The sequence below is a fragment of the Pelophylax lessonae genome (assembly GCF_965119305.1).
Source record: "Pelophylax lessonae genome assembly, chromosome: 7".
Lineage (NCBI taxonomy): Eukaryota > Metazoa > Chordata > Amphibia > Anura > Ranidae > Pelophylax > Pelophylax lessonae.
In genome coordinates this window covers 196,152,237-196,174,161 of record NC_138774.1, presented here as the reverse complement: position 1 = coordinate 196,174,161, position 21,925 = coordinate 196,152,237, and the positions used below count along the sequence as shown (strand labels likewise).

The 21,925-nt window shown below is 46.9% G+C and overlaps 1 protein-coding gene across 5 annotated transcripts in view; it reads left to right on the top strand.

The window, feature by feature from the left end:
* RALGPS1 (Ral GEF with PH domain and SH3 binding motif 1) overlaps positions 1-21,925 on the top strand; it is a 1,028,186-nt gene that overhangs the window by 240,457 nt on the left and 765,804 nt on the right. For all 5 annotated transcript variants that reach the window (XM_082262603.1, XM_082262602.1, XM_082262601.1 and 2 more), the window contains exon 4: positions 21,356-21,463. In XM_082262603.1, coding sequence (XP_082118729.1) covers positions 21,356-21,463 — 108 coding nt within the window. The remainder of the gene's footprint in view (positions 1-21,355; positions 21,464-21,925) is intronic.

The following is a 21,925-nucleotide window of genomic DNA, read 5'->3' as shown; positions in this document are numbered from 1 at the left end:
GTTAATTTCAAGTGTGCTATTTGGAATCTGTTGCTGTCAACTCTCAATATGAGATCCAAAGAGCTGTCACTTTCAGTGAAGCAAGCCATCATTAGGCTGAAAAAACAAAACAAACCCATCAGAGAGATAGCAAAAACATTAGGTGTGGCCAAATCAACTGTTTGGAAAACCCTTAAACCATTGGTGTGCCTCAAAAACAGAAAGGCCAGATTAGAGTTTGCCAAACAACATCTAAAAAAACATTCACAGTTCTGGAACAACATCCTATGGACCAGTGGCAGCTGGTGCTCAAAACCTTTTTTTTGGGGGAGGGGCGCAAACAGAGAAATGTAATAGGCATTGCTTTGCGGCAAAAAACGCTGTTAAAAATTGCGTGACTTTGAGGTTGCAAAAGTGTGAAAGGGGCCTTCAGTAATTAAGGTATAGTGTGCCCCCTTTCAATGCAGAGAGACCAGCTTGCCCTCTTTCAATGCAGAGAGACCAGCGTGCCCCCTTTCAATGCAGAGTGACCAGCGTGCCCCCTTTCAATGCACAGTGATCAGCGTGCCCCCTTTCAATGCACAGTGACCAGCGTGCCCCCTTTCAATGCACAGTGACCAGCATGCCCCCTTTTAATGCACAGTGACCAGCGTGCCCCCTTTTAATGCACAGTGACCAGCGTGCCCCCTTTTAATGCACAGTGACCAGCGTGCCCCCTTTTAATGCACAGTGACCAGCGTGCCCCTTTTTAATGCACAGTGACCAGCGTGCCCCTTTCAATGCACAGTGACCAGCGTACATGCCCCCTTCAATGCAGTGACCAGCGTACATGCTCCCTTCAATGCAGTGACCAGCATACCATTCCCCCAATGCAGAGATCAGCGTACATGCCCCCAATGCAGTGACCAGCATACATGCCCCCAATGCAGTGACCAGCATACATGCCCCCAATGCAGTGACCAGCATACATGCCCCCAATGCAGTGACCAGCGTACATGCCCCCAATGCAGTGACCAGCATACATGCCCCCAATGCAGAGATCAGCATGCGTGCCCCCTTCAATGCAGTGACCAGCATACACGGCCCCAATGCAGAGGTCAGCATGCGTGGCCCCTTCAATGCAGTGACCAGCATACATGCCCCCAATACAGAGACCAGCATACATGCCCCCTTCAATGCAGTGACCAGCATACCATTCCCCCAATGCAGAGATCAGCGTACATGCCCCCAATGCAGTGACCAGCATACATGCCCCCAATGCAGTGACCAGCGTACATGCCCCCCAATGCAGTGACCAGCGTACATGCCCCCAATGCAGTGACCAGCGTACATGCCCCCAATGCAGTGACCAGCGTACATGCCCCCAATGCAGTGACCAGCGTACATGCCCCCAATGCAGTGACCAGCGTACATGCCCCCAATGCAGTGACCAGCGTACATGCCCCCAATGCAGTGACCAGCGTGCATGCCCCCAGTGTAGTGACCAGCGTGCATGCCCCCAGTATAGTGACCAGCGTGCATGCCCCCAATGTAGTGACCAGCGTACATGCCCCCAATGTAGTGACCAGCGTACATGCCCCCAATGTAGTGACCAGCATACATGTCCCCAATGTAGTGACCAGCGTGCGTGCCCCCAATGTAGTGACCAGCATACATGCCCCCAATGCAGAGATCAGCGTGCGTGCCCCCAATGCAGAGATCAGAGTGTGTGCCCCCTTACTTACCTGGAGCAGCAGCGGTGGCGTGCGGCTTATCCTCAGTCCCGGTGACCGGCCGCGCGTCTCCTCCAGTCCTTCCGATCCCGCCGCCTCCTCAGCCAATGCCATGGGGTTTGCCTTGCGGCCAATCAGGAAGCGCGTATCGGACGCACTTCCGGATTGGCCAGGAGGAGGATCGGTTTGACAATAATGAATTTTCATTCGCTATTGTCACACAATGGGTGGGCTCGGGACGCCCTGCTCTGCACCCCGGGTCCACCCTTTGCATCGCCCTATTAGAGCCTCTGGCTCTAATCAGGTGATGCAAAAAAAAATCCCCATTGAACTCCATGCGTCCGGGATGGGGGGGCGGCACCCCTGCGCCCTCAGTACACCGGCCGCCACTGCTATGGACAGATGAAACCAAGATCAACTTGTACCAGAGTGATGGGAAGAGAAGAGTATGGAGAAGGAAAGGAACTGCTCATGATCCAAAGCATACCACCTCATCAGTGAAGCATGGTGGTGGTAGTGCCATAGCGTGGTCATGTATGGCTGCCAATGGAACTGGTTCTCTTGTATTTATTGATGAAAGGACTGCTGACAAAAGCAGCAGGATGAATTCTGAAGTGTTTCGGGCAATATTATCTGCTCATATTCAGCCAAATGCTTCAGAACTCATTGGATGGCGCTTCACAGTGCAGATGGACAATGATCCGAAGCATACTGCGAAAGCAACCAAAGAGTTTTTTAAGGGAAAGAAGTGGAATTTTATGCAATGGCCAAGTCAATCACCTGACCTGAATCCTTTTGAGCATGCATTTCACTTGCTGAAGACAAAACTGAAGGGAAAATGTCCCAAGAACAAGCAGGAACTGAAGACAGTTGCAGTAGATTCCTGGCAGAGCATCACCAGGGATGAAACCCAGAGTCTGGCGATGTCTATGCTTTCCAGACTTCAGGCTGTAATTGACTGCTAAGGATTTGCAACCAAGTATTAAAAAGTGAAAGTTTGATTTATGATTGTTAATCTGTCCCATTACTTTTAGTCCCTTAAAAAGTGGGACACACATATACAAACTGTTGTAATTCCTACACCGCTCACCTGATTTTAATGTAAATACCCTCAAATTAAAGCTGAAAGTCTGCAGTTAAAGCACATCTTGTTTGTTTCATTTCAAATCCATTGCGGTGGTGTATAGAGCCAAAAGGATTAGAATTGTGTCAATGTCCCAATATTTATGGACCTGACTGTATGTTAATAGCTGCAAACACTGGCAAAGGTCTGATCATTATATATGCACACACATCTAAAAAAGTGAGAGCATTAACTTTACCCCCTCCAGCTCCATTCAAACATTCAATCCGAGATGGTGAGGCAAAATAATTTAAAGGATTTGAGATTCTTTATACCATACATTGTATGAATATTTGCTTCAATCATACGATCATGTGAAAAGGTAATTCCTGTTTACTCCTTTCATCTGCACATGATTAGATAATTCACACAATTTATTCAGAATTTATCCTTTGGTACAATAGACTGATATGCTATCTTTGTAGAAATTCCACAATGCTATGGTATCCTTTCTCATATTAATTTATCTTAAACAAAGATTGCATACATATGTTTTTTAGTTTTACCATAAAAATCTTAAGATGTTTTCCGGGTGCCCAACTTCTCTTCTGAGACTGATTTTGCACCACTCTTCATGACTGGTACTTACCACCAATTGATTTTTGTGACTATTTTTTTCTTTTTACGGGGGTCAGTGTGTGAACAGATCGCAAATGGCAATCAGTAGAATATGTGAAAAAAAGGACAGAAAGTATGATAAAAAAATGCATGAAATTAAAAACGCACAGCTAATGAGTAAGTTCACGCTATGTGCGGTGACCTATTTACACACTGGATAAACACAGGTCCCTTTTAGGGCACATGGAAAACTGTTTTCTCTTACGTCCTCTGACAGTCACCGCCCACTCATACAGTCTTCACTAATGGGTATTGACCTCTTATCCATAGGAGCAAGCTAAGCATAAGACTTGTTAAAAACAAAGTAATTTACATAGACACACCTATGGGGGCTGTCCCACTGGTCCAATACCCCCCTGCTATCAGCCATCCCAACCCAGTTTGTTTTCTGCCTAGTTAGGAGTGAGATAGGCTCTCCCTTTGCTGGGGCTACAGTCCCAGCCTTTCTTCTGTTCTTATGATTTTATTTCTGGAAAATTTGTTTTTTCCTTGCATTACTGGCTGTTTATTTTATCAGCTTTAGTTAGTCACTTCTTCAAGATGATGACGGCGTAGCGAAGCTGGGAGTCGCACTGGTCGTCCTGGTGTTCCAGGACAGAGGGCCTTATGGAATCCCAGCCCGCCATCGAGCGTTTAGCAGGCTATGTGTTCGCCCTGGCTTCGCAAATGACCCATCCCTGTCCTCAGGGATGCAGCCTGCGAGGTGGCTACCTCGCCTGGACGCCTCATCCATGGTTCTCCATGCACTGCTAGCGTCCTGCGTTTTTGGCTGACGGCACCCCGCCATCTGAGGGTGGGAGGTTTCCCGTCGATGAGAGGCACCCCACGCCATCGGGTACGGTAGGTACACTCTGTGTGGGGCCTCTGTCTGGGGCTTGCAGTCCTGTGTGTCTGTGTTATCCCCTCATGTCTGTGCGTTTTTTGGGCTCCCTGATCCCGGTCCCTGCGGGGGCTCTCTCACAGCTGGTACGCTATGTGGGTTTGTGGGGGTCCCTCTCCTATGTCACTTTATGGTGTTGTTGGAGGTGCAGACACGTGCGGCGACCGTTGCGGGGTTAAAAACCGCCGGTCTGCCATTTTAGGTATGGGCAGCATGCTGGCTTCACTGTGGGCGCTTATACAGCAGTGTATGTAGTGTGTTTTGGCGCCTTGCGGCGCCATCTTGTGTGTGGCAATGTGTTTTTTTCTGAGCACATGTTGGCGGCCATGTTCCCGAAGCCTCCCATTACTTTCTATGGGCAACCATTTTTCCTTGGTCTAAAATCCTAGTTCAGCCTATTGCGGTGACATCACTTCCTCTTTCTGCACAGAGGAGATCAGCAGGCGTGTAGGTAACACTTGTGGGGTCTGTCTTGCTGTCTTGCTGTCTTTTTTGTGGGAATACCTCTGGCTGTCAGCTTATTCCTGCTTGGGTGTCGTTTTGCATTGTCCCTCATATCGGTGTACTGCGGGGGATTGCGGTGCGCTTAAAGGGCCAGTACCTTTAAAAAAAAAAAAGTTTTTTATTATGGAGTCTCAGGACAGCAAATTTCCCCCTGCCTTGGTGGATGGTTCAGGGTCCTCTGAATCTTCTGCTCTGACTGCTCTGTCTGCTGCACTTGCGACTTTGACGTCCAAAGTGGATTTTCTGATGTCCGCACAGGGTACTAGAAAAAGGCCTAGGCTCTCTTGTTCTTCTGATTCTGAGTCTGACATGGTTGCCGTAGGTAGCGTGCCCCTTGAAGGGTCTTGCTCTTCCCAGTCTGAGGGGGAGGCGGAGGTTGTGGGGGTGGATGATTCCCCCCCTGGATTGGCCGAGGACTGCGCAGCTATGGATGCGCTGATCCTTGCCATCAAGGAAACACATTTAGAGGATGAGCCCAATCCTCCGGGGATAGTGTCCTCTTTTGGTACACACAGATCCTGTAAGGCGGCGCAGGTTTTTCCTTGCCCCGCTGAGTTTCACGCAACTGTGAATGCGCAATGGCGTAACCTAAAGCGCACTTTTGTGGTGCCCAAAAATTTTTTAACTTCTTTATCCCTTTGTATCTCCTACGGATTCGCGCTGGTGTGTGGCTCCTACTGTGGTACAGGCTCCTACAGGTTAAACAAGGCCACTCTGGTACCCACCGAGGATTCTCCGGTGTTTAGGGATCCTACGGATAGGAGGCTGGAATCACTTGCCCGCCATGCTTACATGGTGGCGGGTTCCATGCTGAAACCTATTTTCGCCTCTGTAATGGTGGCTCAAGCCGTGGAGGATTGGACCAAGGTGCTCAGACGCACCCTCGTGGCTGATTCTGCTCCCCCTGCTACTCTGGAGATGGTGGACCAGATTTATCAAGGGGTTATGTACTTGTGCGTTGCGGCCTTAAATGAAGCCCCGTTAGCTGTGCGTCTATCCAGTGTTGCAGTCCTTAACCGTCGCCTGATTTGGCTGAAAAGTTGGTTGGCTGACCAGACTTCTAGGAAGACGGTGTCCGACATCCCATATGCGGGGTCTCGCCTTTTTGGGGAATCCCTGAATGAGTTGGTTAAGGGTGTCACTGGGGGCAAAAGCACTCTGTTGACCCAGAATCCTAAGGGTAAGTTCTTCCGCGGTAAGCGGGGTCCCTCCTTTTAAACCGGACCAGGGGTCCTTTCGTGCCTTCAAGGCGCAGGGCAAGGGGAAACCCTTCAAGGGCCAGGGTGGCCAGAGAAAGCCCTGGGCGGAAAAACTAAAAGCCGCCCAGGCTGGTGCGGCGGCCCAGTCCGCCACTGCCTGAAGGGGCGGCCTCACCCGTTTCAGGGGGGGGGGATGTCTGCGAGGTTTCCTTCATCCTTGGCTGCTCCGGATTCCGGACAGGTGGGTTCAGGAAATCATTCGATCAGGTTACAAGATCGAATTCCTTTTGCGGCCGGCGGACAGATTCTTTCCCTCAAATCTTCATTTGACCCCAAATCGGTTGCAAGATCTTCATCGGGCGGTGCAGGATCTACTCGCACAGGGGGTAATTGTCCTGGTGCCACATCGGGACAGATTTCGGGGGTTTTATTCGAATCTGCTCACTGTGCCCAGAAAGGAGGGCAAGGTGCGTCCGATTCTGGACTTGAAAGCTCTGAACCGCTTTGTGCGCGTTCAAAAGTTCCGCATGGAATCGCTCCGCTCGGTGGTGGCCTCTTTGAGTCCAGGAGATTTCCTGGCCTCCATCGACCTGAAGGATGCGTATTTACACATCCCCATATTCGAGGGTCATCAGAGATACCTCCGATTCGCTATCGCGGAGGAACACTATCAGTTTGTAGCCTTGCCCTTCGGTCTCGCTTCGGCTCCAAGGGTCTTTACCAAAGTGCTGGCTCCTGTTCTGGGCCTGTTGCGGGCACAGGGCAGTGCGGTTTTGGGATATCTGGACGATCTCCTTTTAAGATCGAGTGCCAGTCAGATTCTGATGAACGATCTGTCCACTACGGTTCAGACGCTCCAGGAGTTCGGATGGACCATCAACGTTCAGAAGTCGACTTTGTCTCCTTCGGTTCGTCTCCTATACTTGGGAATGGTCCTGGACTCCGCCCAAGCGAAGGTGTTTCTGCCGGAGGACAAGCTCCAAACCCTGCAGAACTAGGTCAGGTCCCTCAGGGACAATGAATCTTCGTCACTCAGGACCTGTATGCGGTCCCTGGGATTGATGGTGTCTGCCTTCGAGGCGATACCGTTTGCCCAGTTTCACATGCGGTTCCTCCAAGCGGAGATACTGGCCAGATGGGACAGGCTTCCTCAGTCCTTGGATCTGAGGGTGTCTGAGTCGCCAGACCAGATTGGATCTTCTGTGCTGGCTTCAGTCTCCGGCCGTAGCGGAAGGGAAATCCTTCCGGCCGTTGCTGTGGACAGTGATTACCACAGATGCCAGCCTGTCGGGCTAGGGTGGCGTCCTGGGCAACCTGTCTGCCCAGGGCACTTGGTCGGTGGAGGAGTCCTCTCCTCCGATCAATATCTTGGAATTGAGAGCGATCAGGCTGTGCCTGCTCCATTGGTCAGATCGTCTTCAGAGCCGCCCTGTACGGGTACAGACGGACAATGCCACTGCGGTGGCTTACATCAACCACCAAAGGGGCACCAGGAGTGCCCGGGTGGCCCAGGAAGTGACCGGCATTCTGTCTTGGGCCGAGACTCCTGTCCCGGCGATCTCGGCAGTTCACATTCCAGGTGTGGAGAACTGGCAGGCCGATTATCTGAGCCGCCAGACCCTGGACCAGGGGGAATGGTCCCTACACCCGGAGGTGTTTCAAATGCTGTGTGCAAAATGGGGATCCCCGCATGTGGATCTGTTTGCGTCCCGGCTAAACAAGGTGGGAAGGTTCGTGGCAAGAACGCACGATCCTCTGGCAGATGCCTTGGATGCGCTGGTGGTGCCTTGGCACCGTTCTCGTCTGATGTATGCCTTTCCTCCGATTCAGTTTTTTTGTCCAGGTTCCTTTGCAGGTTGGTCTCGGAACCAACGTTGGTGATTCTGGTGGCGCCGGACTGGCCACGCCGGTCTTGGTATGTGGACATCATTCAACTAGCCGTCGAGCCTCCATGGCGGCTCCGGTTACGGGACGATCTTCTGTCTCAGGGACAGATCTTCCATCCTGCTTTACAGTCGCTGGCTTTAACGGCATGGCTGTTGAAAGCCAGGTCCTGAGGGACAGGGGGTCTCTCCTCAGAGGTCATTCCTACCTTGCTCAAAGCACGGAAGGCCTCGTCTGGTAAGGTTTATTACTGTACCTGGAAGGCTTATTTTTGCCTGGTGTGAAGCCAGGGGCTTCCCTCCTTGTTCCTACTCGGTGGCGAGGGTGTTGGCCTTCCTACAAACTGGTGTGGACCAGCGCCTTGCGTTGACCACGATTAAGGGCCAGTTATCTGCACTGGCTGTCCTTTTCCTGCGCCCCGTGGCGTCTAACTCGGTGATTCGCACCTTTATTCAAGGTGTGTGTCATTTGGCCCCTCCTCGTAGGCCGCCTTCACCTCCATGGGACTTGAACTTGGTTCTGTCCATTCTACAACGTTCGAAAACGTTTGAAAACATTAGGGAAATTTCTTTGCCTCTGCTGTCTAAGAAGGTTGCCTTTCTACTGCCCGCAGAGTGTCGGAGTTGGCGGCTTTGTCCTGACGCTCCCCTTACCTGGTGGTTCATAAGGATAAGGTGGTCTTGCGACCAAACCAGTCTTTCCTTCCAAAGGTGGTTTCTGACTTTCACCTTAATGAGGTTTTGTTTTGCCTTCGCTCTGTGCGAATCCCAAACATCCTAAGGAGTTTGCTTTGCATTCCTTGGATGTTGTCAGGGCGATCAGGGTTTACCTGTCGTCCACTGAATCCTTTCGGAAGTCGGATTCTCTTTTTGTCTTTCCCGAGGGACCTCGGAAGGGTATGGCTGCGTCTGCGGCGACTATTTCAAAATGGATCAGACAGACGATTGTACAGGCCTATTCGATTAAGGAACGGGCACCGCCCTTCCCTGTCAAGGCACACTCTACCAGAGCGGTGAGTGCATCCTGGGCCCTCCGCCATCAGGCTTCGGTGGCCCAGGTGTGCAAGGCTGCGACTTGGTCGTCTATGCACACCTTTTCAAAGTTCTATAAACTTGATGTTCTGGCATCAGAAGAGGCCTCTTTTGGCCGCAAAGTTCTGTGTGCGGCAGTGCCTTAAGGGGGTCCTAGTTTTGCAGGGCTCTGACTGTTGGGGGTTTTTCCCCCTTGTTTATTTGCTTTCCTGGGTTGTTGCTCCAGTTGAGCTTTTATGTTATGTTACCGGAGGATACCTTTCTGATCTCGTAAGGTTCCTTTCTCTGATGTGGGTGCTGCGTTGCCTTTCTGACAGTTGCGTTTTCCCACCCCTCATGTCTACACTGCTTTGGGACATCCCATTGGTGAAGACTGTATGAGTGGGCGGCGACTGTCAGAGGACGTAAGAGAAAACGGAATATTTGTAAAATCTTACCGTAAAATTCCTTTCTCTGAGTCCTCTGACAGTCGCCGCCCCCGCCCCTCTATTGGGGTTCTTTGGACTTTAACTGCTTGCTAGTTGGGATGGCTGATAGCAGGGAGGTATTGGACCAGTGGGACAGCCCCCATAGGTGTGTCTATGTAGATTACTTTGTTTTTAACAAGTCTTATGCCTAGCTTGCTCCTATGGATAAGAGGTCAATACCCATTGGTGAAGACTGTATGAGTGGGCGGCGACTGTCAGAGGACTCCGAGAAAGGAATTTTACGGTAAGATTTTACAAAAATTCTGTTTTTTACAATTGTGAAGCTAGCCTCTAACAAGTCCAAAATGTAAAAAAGTAATCTATACCAAAATGTGAAAAAAATGTATAAACATTGGTCTTTGAGATGGGTATGGTCTATTTTTCAGATCCTTTTACTGATCAAAAAGCAGTTGTGTGCTACATACAATACTTGGATTGATTTGGAAAAGCTTTTTTCCTTTTTCCAGGTGAATCGTGTTGGTGAAATATGCACTACTGACACATTTACTGACACATTTACACTTAGACATATGACTCTGCACACCTCTGTCATTTACCAGCAGCCACAAGAGCAAGTTTTATATTGCATACTGTTTGACAGTCACTGATATATCTATCGGAGTGTATGAAGCAATTGTGTATATATAGAACAGATAAATATATGGATCCATTATGGTGTGTCAGTGATCCCTCCTATGTCTGTATCATTGAGCTCATTTCTTGTAAAGCAAGGATTTAATACCTTCGCTGTCTTTGGATTTTGTGTACAGAGCCTTCACTTTTCATGCTGCCTGTCTACAGATTAATGTAGCATGACAGTAGAAAGGCTTGGGTTTATACATTCCCAGCCATGTTCAGCCAACAACTTTTTTTTTGACCAGTGAGGTTTACTGAGCTACTTGGTGTAAATTCCAGTAAGTTGGATGGTTTCTAAAATTTCAATTTATAGCATTGAAGTTGCATTTTATAGGGCTGGGGTCAGAGGTGCCATGGTTGGGTGATGCTTATGAAACACACTACACGGCACAGGACCCTTGGGAAGGATTTTTTTTTTTTTTATTTATTTTTTTTTAGTTTAGCAGTATGATTCTTTCCGCTAACGGCTCATGAACGTTTATCTTGGGTGTGTTGTTAGTTTTTTTTTTTTTTTTTTTCAGCATGATGCTTCCTGCTGACAGCTTATGAAAGCTTATCTGTGCAGATAAAGCTTTTCTGTTATCCATCTACAGATATAAGTAAACCCTACTGTGTGAGCAGTTCTTGGCACTGTTCACACATTTTTTTAAACAGGTAAGCTTTTGTAGTTTCTCACCTTGTGGCTAGTGTAAAGGATAGTAGGGATGGGTCCCGAATAAGAGATATGTTTTCCCATTATCCACTATCGACTTTCCCAATATGCATTTTAAGTAATCAGGGTTTCTCACCTATGCAGGGTGTGGGATTCTGGGGTATTCCAGTTGGAGAAAAGAGAACTGATTTACAGTTCTTTCATGATTGGTAAGGCCCAGATTGGACCTAGAATTTGGAGGTTCAGAGACTTTTAACAACACAGGAGTGCTTTATTTGATATTAAAAAGCAGGACAATATCAAATCTAAATAATGAAATGGTACACTGCCTGGTATTTCTTATAGCAGATAAGACAAAGAAAAGAGATACATTTGTAAAAGAGAACATTACTTATAGCCAGGGGTTAGAGAACATGGGGGATGTAACAGTCAATACTATTTATTCTGAAACAAAGTTAAGGCATAGTAGAAATGAAGGCATGAATTGGAGGGGGAGGGCAGAAGAAAGGCAGAAGTAAAGAAGGGCCAGGTCATCCATCTCAATTCCCTGATCAACATGCCCCACCATACAAGTATACAGATCCAGAAGTCAGCATTCAACTGGAAGTCCATGGTGACCAAACCTTGTCATATTTCCACTAACACCCTCTATTCATAAGAATAATCTTATACATGGGTAGGGCTGCATCTATCATTGCCTCCCAGGAGGATAGAAAGGGGGGAGTTGGTGAAGCCCATTTCATGAGAATCTCCATTTTGGCATAGTACATATGATAGATTAGCAGCTTGGAATGGTGAGAACATTGGGCATCATCATGAATCCCTAATAAGGCCAGCTCTGGCGATAACGGCAGGGAAAGCTGCAACTTAAGATTTATTTCCAAAAATATTGTTGACTAATATGTTACAATTACGGGGCAATCCCAGAACATATGAAGAAATGATCCTAAATGTAACCTACATCTCGGGCAGGTAGGGTCTCTGTCCGGGTAGATACAGTGGAGCCTTTGGGGAGTGTATTAAACTCTGTGAAGGAATTTTACTTGAATTTGTCCCGGGAAGAAATGACTAGCTTAGGACCTTGTTCCAGACAATCTTCCCAGTCCTTTATCTAGGGACGGAATGTCGGCGTGCCATGTTTCCCACAGCCGATCCAACGTAGAGGAGTCCGCTCCCAGGAGTGTTCTGTATAGTGTTGAGAGGCATTGTCTGCATAAAGGAACAGTTTTTTTTCTAATCTCCCAACCCGCAAGCCTAAGACATCCGGAGCAGTCCTGATTAATATATCCAGGGGTTCCAGGGCAAACAGGCTGGGGGAGAGTGGTCAGCCATGCTGCATACCACAATATAGGCAGTTGTTAGTGCGAATCCGTGCCCTGGGGGACCTGTAGAGCAATTGAAGCCCATGGAGAGTTTTGGGCCAAACCCAAAACGATGAAGGACCTCCGAAAGATACACCCACTCCACAAAGTCTAACACCTTTTCGGCATCGAGTGAGGCGATGACCCTAGCATGTCCTCTATCACCTGAGAGAGGCGGCCAGCCAAAACCCTGGCAAAGATCTTGGCGTCAACATTTACCAAGGATATAAGCTGAAAAGAAGCACAGTCCTGTGAATCCTTGCCAGGCTTGGGTACTAAGACATTGATAGCCTCATCCAAATATTACGGTACAGATTCCAGAAAGGAGAAATCGGAGAAAAGAGAAGTCTAGGAGATAACAATTCCATAAAGTTAGCGTAGACCGTCCACCACTGGTGTTTTTCCACTCTGTAACCACCCAAGTGCCACCTGAACCTCTTTTAAAGTAATATCTGCTTCTAGCTTTTCTCTGTCTGCAGCAGTCAACTTGGGAAAGGGGACAGTATCCAGAAAAGCATAGAGCTCAGACTGCAGGAACCGGACTCAAGAGGAATAAATGTCCTGAAAACTCAAGAAACCAGGTGTTGACATGGTCAGGGGATGTAAGCATATGGCCCTCTTTATTCCTAATACAGCCAAAAGGTGTGGATGGAATTTGTCCCTTGGTCAGCCAAGCCAGCAATCTCCTATTTTTGCCCCCATACTCGAAAACGTTTTGGGCAGAAAAAAGAAGGGCCTTGTTTATCTCTAAGGGTGGAAAGGTCATGCAATGTTTTGCTGCCATGTCAGGTAGAAATCCTAGAGATTTCTGCATCAGAATACTGACCCTACGAGCATATGTAGAGTGGGTAGCATGATGATGCATATCGACCCATGATTTTTTGAGAATGATAATTTTGGAGCCCTGGAGATGCGTCTCAAACATGAGGGTTGTGTTTCTGCGGGAAGTGGATCAACAATGATGTAACGCTCTTGCGTTTCTTGTTAGTGAATGGATTTGCAGCTGCAGAATTGTTACTCAGTAGTCGTGTAGAGATTCTGTTGAACAACATATCCAACTCTCAGGACTTCATCACCGTGCACAGCCTGATTATGCAATATACATACACTCTATATGATGTTCCTGGAGTGATAGAATATATGATAGTATAGAGGTGAGAGACAGGCGATAGTATGGTGAGCACTCAGTAATAGTTTTCAAGAGAGTGGTAGGTGATGGTAGTATGCAGATAGGTTCTAACAATCATGTATAGAAGATAGAGTAACCCAGTGCAAAGATAGTTGATGGTAGTCCCAAGAGCTCACAATCTATGCAGATGATAGGAGTAGCTTAGATAGAGATAGTCTTGATATATGCAGTAGATGATAGTGAAGTAAAGTTAGTAAGGGATCCCCTGTGGGGTACTTATCACTAGATAGTTAGCAGTAGCAAAGTCCAGTAGTAAGGAGTGATCCGGTAGCGAGATACGGGATCCGTAGCGAGGTTCCGGTTCAGTTCAGGTAAAGGGTATAGCTGGAAGCTCCGGCAGTACAAGACAAGGTAAGGTGAACATGCGGTTTCACGAGGCAGTTAAGCATCAAGGCACATTGAACGAACACATGTGAGTGAAAGCTGGTGGTTTAAATAGCTTTTCAGTCCGGCGCCTCATGATGATGTCAGCACTCTTAAAGGGAAACACACCTATATGTGCTTCATCTACCTAGGTAGATGGAACGCCCCCGAAAATTATGTGATAGGAAGGCACTGAGAGTGCCAGGATCTTACAGTACCCCCTCCGTAAGGCCGGCTCCGGAAGGCCTCTAAGGCTGGTTGCCGATGTGAGAATCGGATAAGACTGGTTGCCGATATGAGAATCGGATAAGACTGGTTGCCGATGCGAGAATCGGATAAGACTGGTTGCCGATGCGAGAATCGGATAAGACTGGTTGCCGATGCGAGAATCGGATAAGACTGGTTGCCGATATGAGAATCGGATAAGACTAGTTGCCGATGTGAGAATTGGAAAAAACTGGTTGCCGATATGAGAATCGGGAAAAAAAAAACTGGTTGCCGATATGAGAATCGGATAAGACTGGTTACCGATGCGAGAATCGGATAAGACTGGTTGCCGATATGAGAATCGGATAAGACTAGTTGCCGATGTGAGAATCGGAAAAAACTGATTGCCGATGTGAGAATCGGAAAAAAAAAAAACTGGTTGCCGATGTGAGAATCGGATAAGACTGGTTGCCGATATGAGAATCGGGAAAAAACAAACTGGTTGCCGATATGAGAATCGGAAAAAAAAATGGTTGCCGATGTGAGAATCGGATCAGGTTGGTAACCGATGTGAGAATCGGATAGGACTTGATGCCGATACGAGAATTGGATCAGGTTGGTAACCGATGTGGGAATCGGATAGGACTTGTTGCCGATACGAGAATCGGATCAGGTTGGTAACCGATCTGAGAATCGGATAGGACTTGTTGCCGATACGAGAATCGGATCAGGTTGGTAACCGATGTGAGAATCGGATCACTTGTTTCCGATATGAGAATCGGATCAGGTTGGTAACCGATCTGATAATCAGATCACTTGTTGCCGATACGAGAATCGGATCAGGTTGGTAACCGATGTGAGAATCGGATCACTTGTTGCCGATATGAGAATCGGATCAGGTTGGTAACCGATCTGAGAATCAGATAGGACTTGTTGCCGATACGAGAATCGGATCAGGTTGGTAACCGATCTGAGAATCGGATCAGGTAGGCTGTTATATGAACCCCTCACTAATCGGACGCATAAACATCCGAAGTAGTCATAGCAACCAATGCTTCTTCAAATAACCTTAGATCCTTCCTACGTACCACTGTGCCATTAGAAGCGCGTACGCAGTCAGGTGCAAGAATCTCAATGTTTTCATTGGAAGCTATAAGTGTGCTTGCCAAAATAGGAGTATCTGTACCAACATCTGCCAATTTCTGGGTGTCCTTTTCTGATATAGAACGGGGACAGGGCTGGCAACAGCCTTGGTAATTTCCAGGCTGTTTTTCAGGGAAGACAGTTCGGATTCGCCTGGCCTCCATTGGGAGAGCCTTAGGCCTATGGGGTCGGGTTGGGCAAGATGTAATGAAATGTCCCCCTTCTCCACAATAAAAACAAAGGCCACAGATTCTCCTGTGATCTTTTTTTTGTAAGGACAACTTAGTATGTACAGCACCAATCTCCATAGGCTCCTCATCAATCTCTGTGGGATCAGGGTTCAAATGGGATGTGTCAGAGTGACAAGGCTGACTGTTTAAGGCAGGCTTGTACCATGACCAGGCAGGATCACCATATTCATTTGGTTTCCTTTTTTCCCTAGGTAGCCGGGGTCTGCGGTTACCTGGAGCAGGTTTAGGAGTAGATTTTTGGGAGGGGAGACACTGGGAGTGCATCACAATTGCAAATGACTCCCAATTGTCTAGGATCGGACTTTTTTCTTGCAGTTTCTGGTATGCCCATGTTTTCATTTTGCCAGAAAGCAAATTAATGGCAGCACAAACTTTAATAAAGTCATTATGATAGGTCCTGGGCTTAAGGATAAATAGGAGCTCACAATCCATCCAAAAAAAAAGAAAAGAGGAACGGGAACCATCAAACCTGTCTGGTAGAAAGACAAGAGGTTCTGGGGGTTGAGCGGCAGTAGGCTGTGAAATACGGGCTATCTGCTGTCTCAATGTCTGATTTTCCTCTTTTACCTCAGTAAGAGCAAGTATTAATTCATTTACTTGTTGTGTTAACTGTGTCACTTGAGTGGACAATTCTGCTGAATCCATATTTTTTTTTAAAGGTTCGTTCAATCTGTAACGCTCTTGCGTTTCTTGTTAGTGAATGGATTTGCAGCTGCAGAATTGTTACACTCAGTAGTCGTGTAGAGATTCTGTTGAACAACATATCCAACTCTCAGGACTTCATCACCGTGCACAGCCTGATTATGCAATATACATACACTCTATATGATGTTCCTGGAGTGATAGAATATATGATAGTATAGAGGTGAGAGACAGGCAATAGTATGGTGAGCACTCAGTAATAGTATTCAAGAGAGTGGTAGGTGATGGTAGTATGCAGATAGGTTCTAACAATCATGTATAGAAGATAGAGTAACCCAGTGCAAAGATAGTTGATGGTAGTCCCAAGAGCTCACAATCTATGCAGATGATAGGAGTAGCTTAGATAGAGATAGTCTTGATATATGCAGTAGATGATAGTGAAGTAAAGTTAGTAAGGGATCCCCTGTGGGGTACTTATCACTAGATAGTTAGCAGTAGCAAAGTCCAGTAGTAAGGAGTGATCCGGTAGCGAGATACGGGATCCGTAGCGAGGTTCCGGTTCAGTTCAGGTAAAGGGTATAGCTGGAAGCTCCGGCAGTACGAGACAAGGTAAGGTGAACATGCGGTTTCACAAGGCAGTTAAGCATCAAGGCACATTGAACGAACACATGTGAGTGAAAGCTGGTGGTTTAAATAGCTGTTCAGTCCGGCGCCTCATGATGATGTCAGCACTCTTAAAGGGAAACACACCTATATGTGCTTCATCTACCTAGGTAGATGGAACGCACCCGGAAATGATGTGATAGGAAGGCACTGAGAGTGCCAGGATCTTACAAATGAACGCTTAACGGCTGAATTTAGGCCCCGGACATTCCAGGAAATTACTGTAAATTGTGACATGAAATATCTGTGTAAATATATACATAAAGGGGATAGGCTCGTGGGGCCCATTGCCCAAAGAGAACAGCACCGAATGATGAATCAAAAGACCAAGGCATACATTGCACAATACCATATTGAGTAAAGTTAATATACATTTCCCATGTCATGTAAAAAAGACCAGAATAAAGCATTGTTTAAGAACAACACCATAACCCAAGTGAACAACCCTCCAACCCCCCACCACAAAAACAGTAGCGGAAGAATACCCTTTATCCCCATGGGGGAATGCTTGAGTCCCCAAACAGTTTAAGACACCCAAATAGGGGGGGTGGGGGGGGGTGGTATAAGCCAATGGGCGTATTCCTGTGGTTTAGACACAGGGAGTAGTGGGAACACTTGAGCTGCAACATAATAGTTTAGAGAATAAAACATTTTCCTAAAAACAAAAGGAAATAACCAAGTAAAAACCGAGTTCTCTTTAGACAGTAACGTGGTAGTGACAAAATTAATGTATAGGACCCTGCTGGATCCCACAAGGGATATGGACATATGGATACTAGTTTAGATCATAGGGAAGGAGAGGGCAAAGACACCACAGCCTGCATCAGCAACACCAGAGTTTCCTTGCACATCCTGATTAGGGGGACATTGATGACTTGGAAAGGGGTAACGGGTATACAGGACAGTAGTTCATCCATCCAGTCAGCAAGCATGGGTGAAGCACAATACAGAAGGGAAAAGAGTCAGTAGGTATTTACGGAGCTGGTGTGAGCTGTAGGAACAAAGATAACGGGGCAGCTCAGAGTACTGTAGTTCACCTGGACAAGCCAGGGGCATAACACTTGGTTGAACTGGTACATATGGTGCGAGAACAATTGTAAAACTTACAGTGGTTCTCAGGCACAGAAAAAAAAAAACCCTGCACTTCTCCAGAACAGGAGCGGTTTGGTTACAAGGAAAAGGGAACCCAGGCAGCTGATGGAAGAAGGTTCCAGGGTAATGCACAAAGTCCTCATGCAGTGATTTAGGGGTAGCGATTCCAACCACATGGACGCTTCGCGAGGGGAGGTAAAGAACCAGGTCGCTTTCCCCATCCTAAACCCGCAGGCTGGGAAGAGGATACTATACCGAATTCCACAAGTGCGTAGAACCGCTTTAATTTGATCGAAGGATCTCCAAAGTTTCTGTGTCTCCACAGAATAATCGGGAAAGATGAATAACTTGGTGTTCTGATACGCAAGGTTCCCATGCTTACTTGACCACCCATTGGACTTCATCTCAGGGGGCAGGGCAGCTTTGGTGGTATAAGTTGGGCTCTCTCAACAGTGTAGAAGGGAAAGAATATGGCCGCAGGTAATAGGGTGCACATCAGATTCTCCCTCAGGCAGGCCAACAATGCGGAGAACGTTATTCCTCCGGTTGTTGTTCCTCCCATCTTCAGCCTTCTATTCCCGCTCTCCTATTTTGGTTTGGAAGAAGCTGAGAGAATTAGTGTGCTCAGACACCGAGTCCTCAGCATGGCCCAGGCGCTGCTCCCCTGAGGAAAGTCTGGATCCCACCTTATCCATATCCTGGCGGAGAAGCCCCACATCAAGTTGTACTGCCACTATCTTCAAGATCAGGGCTGCCTGACAAGCCGCAATGGCTGCCATCACATCAGATAGGCCCGACTGAGCAGAGGGAGCTGGCTCCTCCAGCTCCGTCTGAGAGGCCATGTTGGTGAAGGAGCGTGCATGGTTCTCCACGTTGGCGCCAGGAATGGAGCTTCTTATCCTATTCAGATAAAGTCCCTGAAGATCGATGGTGCATTAGGATGTCACCGGCTAGATAGGAGTTATAGTGGATTAGGCATGTGGAGCTTCAGCATAAACCTTCACTCAGGTCACCATCTTGGTCAGGCCCCCCGATTTAGAGACACTTTGGGTGGGAAATAACCTCTAAACCCTAAATACAGGTACTGTGGTCCTGAAAGGGTAAACCTGTCTGCATGGGAGTCTAGAAGAGGAACAGGAAACAGCCAGCACTTGTCTGTGAGGTGAAGGAGAGCAGAATCTTTAAAAAAAAAAAAAAATCTGACATGTTGGTTTTAGATCTTTCCCTTAGATGCTATACCTTGCACTGAGTAAATACTGTGTCTGTCTTTATTTCAGGCTGCAAAGCAACAAAATTGGATTATTTTAAAGAGGGGTGATTCTTTTTTATACCCACTGTATATAGTACCGTGTTTCCTCGAAAATAAGCTTGGGTCTTATATTAATTTTGGCACCAAAAGACACAGTAGGGCTTGTTTTCGGATTAGGTCTTAATCTCCCTCCCTGCCTGTCAGGATACCGCTGTGTGAACCTAGTTTGTAAAATCCTAGAATCCACTTTGACTGTTTTATATAATGTCCATTGTGTTTCTGTAATCTAATAGTGTGAAATACCTTCAGTACAGCACCGCTCAGCTAATCTCCTGCTCTGCTCTCCTTTCCTTCACTTCTCATAGCTGTCAATAGGGGATCTCAGCCCCTCCCCTTAGAGAGGGTCACAGAAGCGCCGAGTATTATACTATAATAGTGTGAAATACCTTCGGTATAGCGCTGCTCAGACAATTTCCCGTTGCTCTTCCTTCTCTTCTCCCCCGCTGACAGCTGAGAGTCACGGAAGCGCCAAGCTGTAACGAAGGTATTTCACACTATTCTAATATAATGCTCGGCGCTTCTGTGACCCGCTCTGAACACTGCAGAGGGGAGGGGCTGAGATCCCCTGCTGACAGCTATTAGAATAGGAAAAGAGCAGAGCGGGGTATCAGCTGAGCGGCATGCAGCGCTGCACCGTAGGTATTTTCACGATTACAGAAACACCCTGGACATTATATAAAACAGTAATAAAGTGTATGCTAGGATTTTACAGAAACTAAACTAGGGCTTATTTTCGGGGTAGGGCTTATATTGAAGCCCTCCCCAAAAATAACAGTAGGTCTTATTTTCAGGGTAGGTCTTATTTTCAGGGAAACACCGTATGTATATGTGACATGTCAGGAATTTATTTATGAAGAGTTATTAAGTTACTGAAATGTCCACTTAAAAGTATAACTAAAGGCAAAACTTTTTTTAAAAATTTTGTATAGAGTGCAAATGGATTAGAACACCTGTCAGTTTTTTTTTTTGCTGTCTATGGTCCTGTTAAGAAGATTTACCCTCTCTATCTGTCCTGTTTACCATTAACATTGAAGGTAAAAGAAAATCCCAAATTTTGTGTTGTCCCTAAAATCAGACTTGTCCTGCCACCCTCCCAACCCCCCCACCTCACACAGCCACTCGCTGGCGCTGGCAAACTCAGTGTGCTTCTGCTGCTTCCCCCCCCCCCCCCCCAGTCCCCCCAGCTTTTATGCAGCTGAGAACAGAGGGAATGTGATCACTTAAAAAAAAAATGGTATTTATGTTTTTTTTTTTTTTTTTTTTTATATCTATGCAAAAATATTTTGTCTTTATTTTAACCGCTTGCCGACTGCGCACAGTATATTTACTGCGGCAGTCGGCCCCGGCCAGGCAGAGTGACGTAGGTCTACGTCGCTCGCCTGTCACTCCTTCCAGAGCCAATAGCGGGCGGGCGCGCGCCCGCCGAGGCGCGCGCCCGCCTCGGCTCGTTCACGGAGGAGTGCGGGAGTGTGACTGGCGGACCCCGATGTCCGCCGGTTACACTACGATCGCCGCTACAGCGGGAGAAAGACAGAGCGGCTTGTGTAAACAAGCCACCTGTCAGTTCTCCCTGTGTAAAAGTGAAGATCAAACAGTTCTACTATGTAGAACTGTTGATCTTCGTTTTTACACTAGTAGACCTGTCCCTACACAGTTAGAATCACGCCCCTAGGACACACTTAACCCCTCCCTGTCCAATACTGTTAACCCCTTCCCTGCCAGTGTCATTTTTGCAGTAACAGTGCATATATATAGCACTGATTACTGCAGTAATGTCACTGGTACCCCCAAAAGTGTCAAAAATGTCAGTCAAGGGTCCGATCTGTCCGCCGCAATGTCGCAGTACCGCAAAAAAAATCGCAGATCGCCGCCATTACTCGTTAAAAAAAAAAACACCAAAAATGACAAAAATCTTTCCCTTTGTTAGTAAACGCGATAACTTTTGCGCAAACCAATCAAAATACGCTTTTTGCGATTTTTTTTACCAAACATAGGTAGCGTAAAACAAATTGGCCGAAAATTTTAAAAAATTTTGATTTTTACATTTTTTTTGGGGGAATTTCATATAAAAAAAAGTGAAAAATATTGTTGTTTTTGCAAAAATTACGCTCTTTTTTTGTTTATAGCGCGTGATCAAAAAATCGCACAGGTGATCAAATACCACCAAAAGAAAGCTCTGTTTGTGGGAAAAAAAGGACGTGAAATTCGTTTAGGTACAGCGTCGCACGACCGCGCGATTGTCCGTTAAAGTCACGCAGTAAAAAATCGCAAAATAACCCCTGGTCTTTTAGCAGGAAAATCCTCCGGTGGTAAAGTGGTTAAACTGAATGGGTTGTTTTAGCCAGCGTTGAAGGTGCACAGAATCAGTATAAGTAACATGTACAGTATCGACTGCAACAGATAGCATGGCATTTAGCACCTGCTTATTGTAAACCTTTTCTTTTTGCCAGGGGAGTAGCAGTTCGGATTCTCTAGACGGGCACAGCTCGGACTATGCCAACAAAAGCTATGATGCCGTGGTGTTCGATGTTTTGAAAGTGACTCCCGAGGAGTTTGCTGTAAGTAACTTACCTTTTCAGATATGTTTCCCAAATTTTGATTTGGTTTTTAAAGGATAACTATATCTCTGTTATTTTGTTTGCTACTCCATGTATATGGTACAGAAACTTCTATATCAGTAGGCAGTAGCCATAAAGTTTTCCTTTTGGTATACCATATGGCATTTATGGTGCAATGCAAACTGATATTGAGCATGTGCAAAATATTTATAGAAGTTGTAGAAAGAAGGCATTCCCTGCATGAACATAAGCCGAGACCATTTGCTAACCACATGAGCTAGAGAGCTGATGTCATACAACTCCCTGAATCAGGAGATGCCTTTGCATCCTGCATAAAATGGAAAAAGGCGCCTCTGAGTGCAGCTAGTAACACTTTATTGCACACACAACATTAGAAAAACTTACAGAATCAATAGCATATATCGTCATGGCTCGGGGTCTCTACCTGATCCTGCGACTCGT